The sequence below is a fragment of the Haliaeetus albicilla genome, chromosome 4 (assembly GCF_947461875.1).
Source record: "Haliaeetus albicilla chromosome 4, bHalAlb1.1, whole genome shotgun sequence".
NCBI lineage: Eukaryota > Metazoa > Chordata > Aves > Accipitriformes > Accipitridae > Haliaeetus > Haliaeetus albicilla.
In genome coordinates, this window is record NC_091486.1 from 11061956 (window position 1) to 11069602 (window position 7647).

Genomic DNA, 7647 nt, shown 5'->3' on the forward strand with positions numbered 1-7647 from the left:
AAATAAAAATAATAATAAAAAAAACCCCAAAGGTCTCAGACAGGGTTTTAAGCAAGGGATGAGCGGTTTAAAAATTGCTGCGCTGATCCATCGAAAACCAAACCTAGATACGCCACCGAAATGGCACTGTATACAGAGCGTATCGTGTATGTATATATATATTTATTTTTTATATTTATGTATATATATATACAAACATCCATACACTAAAATAAAAAATTACAGCCAGCCTGGATCCTGAACACAGTCTACACTTTATTTCAGACTACAGATTTCTGAACATAATAAAATCTTTGGCTTGTAGCGGCGGGTTCAGTCTCGCAGTCTGTGGATCAGAAATTTTTTTTTTCCTCGGGAAAAAAAAAAAAAGAGACAGAAATTCACACACAAAAAAATAAGATCAAACGAAAGATCAGAAAAGTCGGACATTTACTGTAAAACAAGAGCAACGGACATCGAGAAAAAAAAAGGGAAAGCAAACAAAACGAACAAACGAACAAAAGAGAGGGGAAGAGAGAGAGAAGGGGAGAGAGAAACGGTCCAGCAAATAGAGATCGCTACACATATTTCTTACCTGAAATTAAATATATACAAGGTCATATGCTGTTTGGCTATATAGAGATAATTTTTTTTTTAAGTGTTCATATTTTATGATTTTTTTTTCTTAATCGGAGTCCTTATACTATGGATAGACAATAGATCTGCTTTTAAATAGCACCTGTCCGCCTCCCGGCCGGCGGGCCGGCGCCGCGGCGCAGGGCTGGGGGGGCCGCGCCGCCTTCACTCGCTCTCCTCTTTGTCCTGCACGGTGGTGGTGGAGTGGTTGTAGAGTCCCTGGGCCATGAGGTGCAGCGCCAGCCCGTTCTTGATGCCCGTCGCCTTCTTGATCTTGGCTCGTTTGTTCTGGAACCAGATCTTGATCTGGGACTCGTTGAGGCTGAGCTCCTGGGCCAGGCTCTGCCGCCGCTGCTCCGTGATGTACCGGTTCGCCTGGAACTCCGCCTTCAGCCGCTGCAGCTGCTCGGCCGTGAACGCCGTCCGCGGCCGCTTGTCCTCCTTCTCCGTCTTCTTCTTCTTCAGCTTCCTGGTGCGGGGGCCTGCGGGCAGGGCACACACACGCCGCTGGGCAGGGCCGCGCCGCCGACCGACCGACCGACCGACCGACCGACCGCCGCCCCCGCCCCGCCGGCCGCCGGAAAAATGGCCGACGGGCGAATTTGTGCCGGTCCCGTGTGTGTGTGTGTGCCCGTCCCCCCACCCCCAACCCCAGCACGGCGGAGGGAAGGCTGCGGAAGGCGCGGGGAGGCCGGGGCCGAGCTTGCCGCGCCGCCCGCGCTTGGCCCCGCCGCCCCGGCCCCGCCGAAGGGGAGCGGCGCCCCGCTCGCCCCCCGCCCCGGCCACACGTCGGGGCGCCGCTCCGCCCGCCCCGCCGGGACCGGCCGCGATCCCCCCGCACGGCCTGGGGACGGGGCCCGCCGGCCGGGCAGCGGCTGGGGGGGGGGGGACGGGATAGGGACAGGGACCCCGCGGCCCGGCACCGGGGAGCCGCCGGGAGAAGCCGCCTGGCCGGGGGCTGCCCCGGTCTCGCCTTGGGGGGGGGGGGGGGGGGGGCCGCCGATAGCCCCCTCCGCGAGGCCGGCCCAGCCCCGGGGGGGCCCTTCTCCACCGCCACACCGGAGCCCCGCCGCCGCCCGGGCTCTCCGGCGGCCGATCGTTACCGGGGACCCCCGGCCGCGCCTGCAGCTCCCTCCGTGACCCCCAGCCGAAAGCAGTGCCCCCCTCCCCGCTCCATCCCCAGGCCGGGATGGGGCCAGTCGAAGTGCCGCAACCGCTCGCCGGGGAAGCGTGCCCGGCCCCGGGGGAGCAGCGCCCGACCGGGGGGCTACCCGCCGTCCTCTGCACCCCGGCCCGGGGTTGGGGGGGAGCGGAGAGGGGAGGGAGCCCTGGAAAAGGAGATCTACGAAAATCCCCCGACAGCTGCCGAGCTCGGCGGGCGGCCCCGGGCCCGCAGCCCCCGGCCAGCAACAGCCGCAGCCGCAGCCGGCGAGGCCTCCCGGCCGCCGAGTAGGCCGAAAGCTCGTCTCCCGGCGCAGCCCGTCCCCAGAAGCCGGGTTTTTTTCCCCGCGGCTCGGCGGCGGGGAGAGGGACGGGGCCCGGCGGGATGCTCCCGGGCTCGGCCGGCGGAGGGGCGGAGGGCGCGGGGAGGGAATCGCTTTGCCCCGGCACCTTGCGGCGGGGTGCCGGCGCCTCCGACCGCCGCAGCCAGCTCGTCCCCGGAGCCGGGAGAAGCGGCCGGGGCCGGCGAGCGGCTCCGAGCACAACAAAGAGCGCGGCCGAGCCGAGCCGAGCCGAGCCAGCCTCCCCTCGCCCTTCTCCCCTCCGGGCCGGGGCGAGCGGGGAGCTTCGGGGAGGACGTGCGGCAATAAGAATCCTCTGCCCGAAGAAAAGGGAGGAAAGAGAAATAAAGGCGCAAGTGCAAAACGCCTGGCGCACGGCGGCCCTGGGAATCGGTAGCAAAAACACCCGTGGCCGGGCCGGCCGGCAGCGAGGGCCGCGCCGTCTGACAGCTCTATCACTCCATCAATCACCCGAGTCAATCAAAGTGGCTTTTCTGAGTTTCAAGTCGCTGGAGGTGTCAATAACGGGGGATGGAGATGGCTGGGCCCATAGTGCCGCACTGACCGCCGGCGGGGAGCGGCCAGGCCGGGCAGCGCGGAGCGGGGCCGGGGCCGGGCAGCGCCGCCTTCCCCGCGTCCCGGAGCGGTCCCCGGGCAACCGGCCCCGCAACCCCCGGGCCGGCACAGGGCAGCCCACCCCGGCCCCGGCCTCGACCCACGCTGGCGGATCCCTGGCTGCCGGCCTGGGGTGTCACGGGGGAACCCCTCTCTCCTCGCCCTTCGGCTTCTTTCAAAAACAAAAATTACAATGAAAAATAGAAACTAACGGGGATAAAATAAGGGGCTGCCGCGGGCGGCCGGGGGAGCGTAAGGAGCGTGGAAGGGGCCGGGGGCCGAGCAGGCGGCTCCCACCGGCGCGGCCGCGGGCAGAGGCAGGTCCCCTCCCCGAGAGCCGGGCCCCAAACCCCGGCGGGGAGCACCGGTTCCCGCGGCGAAGCGCGGCCTAAAGGCCTGCCTGGCTCTGCCTCGCTGCCGAGGCCCCCGCCAACAGCCCCTCCGCCACCTTCCTAGGAAAAAAACCCCTCCGAGACCCCCCCCCCCCTACACGCACCTCCAGCAGCCGCTCAACATGTGGCTCAGGTCTCCCCCCCACCCCGCCACCCCCAAAAGGCCACCAGCACCCAGGAAAAAAATAAAATAAGGGGAGAAAAAGCCCCCAAAGAAGGGAGCAGCCGAATCCGCTGCCTTTTTTTTTTTTCGCAGCGCTCCCACCCCACGCCGCCGCGCTGCGGAACACCCGGGGCTGCGGCAAAAGCGGGGCGGGCGGCGGGACAAGGGGAAGAAGGGGGTCGCTCCCCGCCGGCTCTCCGCACCGAAAAGCGGCCGAATCGGGGCCCGGCGTCCCATTCAAATTTGGGAGACTCGGAGGGGTGGGGGGGCGAGGGGGGGGGACACGCGTTTCCTCTCGCCCCGGGTGACCCAGGACACCCCCCCCCGCCCCACTCCCGCGCCTCCCCACGCGAGGTCCTCAGCAGGCCGGGAGCCAAAGCAAAAGGGGGGAAGAGGGGAAGGGGAGGGGGGGGGGGCGACCTTGTCACGATTTTAACAGCTCCCAGATGCGCCGCGGTTCCTTACCCGAGGACGGTCTGTCTGAATACCTAGTGCAGTAGACCCAGGCAGGCCACACCAGCGGCTGTTGCGAGTCGGGCTTTATAACAGGTCCTCCATTATTAGAGCCCATGAGGAGGATGGCGGGGCTGCCGTGCTCCCCGTACTTCGCCGGGTGAGTCTCGCCCCCGTCGGCGGGGGGCTTGGCCGCCCCCGACGCCGCCGCCGCCGCCGCCGCGGCGGGGCTGGCTTTGGCGGCGGCGGCGGCGGCGGCGGCGGCGGGCGGCGGCGGCGCGGAGCCGTCGGGACGGCAGTTCGAGTCCGGGCAGAGGAGGGAGGGCGGGTTGGGCGGCCGGGCCAGCAGCGGGTTGACGTTTTCTCTACCTGAGCTCTGCCCCCGGTCTCCGTCCCGCTCCCGGCTGCCTCCTCCTCCTCCTCCTCCTCCTCCTCCTCCGCCGCCGGCCGGCGCGGGCGGCTCCTTCTTGCAGCCGAAGTCCGGCCTCAGGATGTTGTCGATGAAAAAGTTGGTGGTGCGGTGGGGCGGCGGCGGCGGCGGGGGCGGCGGCGGGGGCGGCGGGTGGCGGCGGCGGGGCAGGGGCAAGGGGCAGGGCGCGGCGGGGGAGGCGGGCGCGGGGCTGGGGGACACGGGGACGCTCTCGCCATCGCTGCCGCTGCCGCTGCTCGCCGGGCCGGGCGCCGCGTCTCGGTGGCCGTGCCCCTCCGGCGGCTCTTCCATGCTCAGCCCCCGCCACGGAGATCGCTGCCTCTTTTCCCCCCCACCCACCCGCTTCACGCCCACCCCACTTTGCCGGTGGGTGGCGGGGTGGAAAAGGGGGAGGAAAAATTTAAAAAAGAGGAAAAAAAAAAAAGAAAGAAAAAAAAAGAAAAAAAGAATAAAATCCACTTGTTGGGCTGGAGCTGAGATTTTTTTTTTCTCCCCCTCGCACGGATGGATCCAAAACCGGGGAGACACTCGAGGGCTTCTTTCCCCCTTCTCCCGACCAGCTTATATTTCCACCACCAAAAAAAAAAAAAAAAGAGGAAAAAAAAAAAAAAAGGAAAAAAACCAAACCCAAAAAGGTGCGCGGCAGCACCGCGGCCCCCCCCCCCCCAAAAAAAAACCCGCCCCCCGAAAACCCGTCAAAATCTGCCCATCTCCCTGCTGCCGCCGCCGCCGCGGCGGCTCCGCGCTGCCCCGCTGTCACGCTCCGCTCTGCCCACGCCGCGGGCTGCCGGAGCCCTTCCCCGCCAGCCTGGTGGTGCACGCCGCCCGGGCCGATTTATTATTTTTTTTTTTTTAATTCTTTTTTTTTCCCCCTCTCTTTTTTTTTTTTTTGGTTTGTTGGGGGTTTTTTTTTTGGTTTTGGGGGGTTTTTTTCCAAAAAAAAAAAAAGAAAAAAAAAAAAAGGCCAAATCTCTGACAGCTCCGGTCCGTGCAACAAACTCTCCCTAAAAAATCCCTCAGCCACACTTTTTTCACTCGCACCGGAAGCACGTGAGGCGGCCCCGCACGTGGGGGTGGCCAATGGCGCGCCGCCGCCGCCGCTGACACCCCACGCCGCGCCCAATGGGAGCCCGCCGGGCCGCCGCCATAAATACCGCGTGGGGACGGGACGGGACGGGCGGCGGGAGCGCCGCGACGGGGCGGGGGCCGCCGCGCCCGCACCTACACGCGTGTATCGGCCCCCCCCCTCACCCTCCGACCCCCAGCCAACCCCGTAAACAACTTCTTCCAGCCGCGCCGTGTCCTGCGCGGGCCGCCGCGGGTGGCGGGGATTTGGTCATCGGGCGCTTTCCTATCGCCCCCCCCCACTAATTAATTCCTTCCCCCCCCCCAAAATATCCGTGGGTGCTCTTTTTCTCCCTTTTTATTCTCGATTCTGCCGCGGCGGGGTTAGGCAGCGAGGGGAGGTGGTGAGCGGGGTAGGGGTTGCCCGGAATCGAAACTTTTTTCTTTTTTTTTTTTTTTTAGGAATAAAAAATGAAAATAATAATAAAAATAATAAATAATCATAAAGGCAGGAGCCGCTGCCGGGTGAGCTGGGCTTGGGGCTGCAGCCGCTCGGCTGGTTCGTTCCTTTATCGGGGTTTGGGTGGGTTTTTCGGAATATGAAGCAGATCGGCCGCCAGCTCACAGCTGAATTCGTATCGTGGTTCCTCGTCTGCTTTTTGATGTTTGTTTGTTTGTTTGGGGTCGGTTTGTTGCTTCCCACCCCCCCCCCCCCCGTTTTTTGTTGTTGTTGTTGCTGTTGGTTGGTTGGGGGATTTTTTTGCCTGGCAGAGAGCGAGCACCTCAGGACGTGCGTGGAGGCAGAAGGGAAATTTAAGGATTTTCAAGGGTGGGAAGAAAAAGGCACTTTTTCAGGAGCGATGCAGCTTTCCCAGAAAATCATTTACAGGGGAAAAAAAAAAAAGACAAAAAAAAAAAAAAAAGACAATGCCCTGAGCCTAGTTTTGGTTTTCTCGGCTCTGCCGCCGCCGGTACCTTCTCCCCGCGGCCCCGGGCGCTGCCCCGCGCGGAGGGCCGAGCTGCTCCGGGGAAGGGACACGGAGCGGGGCGGGGGGCGGGGGGGGGTGTCCCACGACACCTCACGTTTTACACGACGTGGGGGGGGTGGGGGGGGGTGTCCCGGCGGGCTGGGTGCCGGGAGCCGCGGCCGCTTCCCAGCCGGCGGCCGGCACCTGCTCGGGGCTGCAGCCGCGCTCCAGCCCGCCGCCGTTTCCCGGGGGCTGCGGGAAGGGCAATTCCCGGCGTTTTCTCTTCCTGACGTAACCGAGTCTTAACACCCCCCCAAAAAAAGGGCGGCCGGGCTGGGGCCGGGGAGGCCGCGGGGCCCCCGCGCAGCGCTCCGCGCCTCTCCGCGGGGCCGGGCGGCGTCACGTGCCGCCGCCTATAGCTCCTATACGTGCGCGGGAGCCTTGCTCCAAAGACACCTCCTAGCGAAGGATCCGTAAGGTGCCCGAGCCTCGGCGCTGGGCTGCGGCGCTCGCCTGGCCTCGCCTCGCCTGGCCGGCCGCCTGCCCTTCCCTCCGCGGGGGCGGCCCGGGGGAAACGGCCCGGCCCCGGGGCTCCGGTTTCGGGAGGCTGAGCGGCCCCGGGAAGGGAAGGAGAGCCCTCCGGGTGTCCGGCAGCAGCTCCCCGGGTGCCCGGGCGTGTGCGTGTGTGCGCCCGCACCTCCCAGGCACGCTCGGTTATTTTCCGTGCCGGGGAAACGTTCCCGGATTGTTACCTCCAGCCGCACAATAATCCCCTAAAATAATAGCTGGCAGAACACAATCAGCCCTGGAATCGAGGGCTTCATCCGCAATTAAATGAATGTTAAACCCCCCCTGCATTCACAATATCATATCATTTACTCGCACCGAAATTGGGTTTATTTATATTTAAGTTAGCAAAATTGAAATCTTTATCCCAAAAGCGAGCGTGGGTACTTAATTAAATTCTAATTAGGACACTATCAATATCCCATTTAGCCACGTAGCCTTTGTGAGCCGCGGTCCCTTTCAGAGCTGTAAATGGGGGCTCGCTGCCTTATCTCTCCTGCAAGAGACGCCTTGAGAAGGGCTGCAAAAGATAATTTATAGGTTTTAATTACTCTTCATTCCGCCTGATCAGCTTGGCGTTCATCACAGGACGGCGAATAAAACCTGGTCAAAAGCACTGTCACTATTCCCTGGCAAGACGCTTAATCAAAGTAAGCAGGGCCATATTACACGCTGCGAGCTTCTTCACGTAATTTCCCAGCTGCTGATAAAGCTAGTTGAATAATGCTGCAGTCCTTCGGAGACACCATTTACAGAAATGACTTTATTGACGGCTTAACGTCGGTAATTCATTTTACCTTTCATGTATTGGGAGCCCGGATTTGTTACAGTAATAGGATGATAAATGTCCTGGCGGCCCTATAGCTTTTATTATTGA

The 7647-nt window shown here is 62.7% G+C and overlaps 1 protein-coding gene across 1 annotated transcript; it reads right to left on the reverse strand.

Annotated features, from left to right (window-relative positions):
• Window positions 1-235: 235 nt before the first annotated feature.
• Window positions 236-5076, reverse strand: EN1 (engrailed homeobox 1). Its single transcript, XM_069780874.1, has 2 exons — window positions 3753-5076; window positions 236-1097 (listed from the first exon to the last, which is right to left on the reverse strand). The coding sequence occupies exons 1-2, from the start codon at window positions 4459-4461 to the stop codon at window positions 781-783; spliced, it is 1026 nt and encodes a 341-aa protein (XP_069636975.1). The 5' UTR covers window positions 4462-5076; the 3' UTR covers window positions 236-780.
• Between the last annotated feature and the right edge of the window lie 2571 nt (window positions 5077-7647).

Bases quoted from the DNA above. Each gene is read 5' to 3' on its own strand.
- EN1 (XM_069780874.1), bottom strand. From the start codon at position 4,461: ATGGAAGAGCCGCCGGAGGGGCACGGCCACCGAGACGCGGCGCCCGGC. The intron at 1,098-3,752 runs GTAAGGAACCGC...CCCTGCCCGCAG, and splicing joins TTCAGACAGACCGTCCTCGG to GCCCCCGCACCAGGAAGCTG.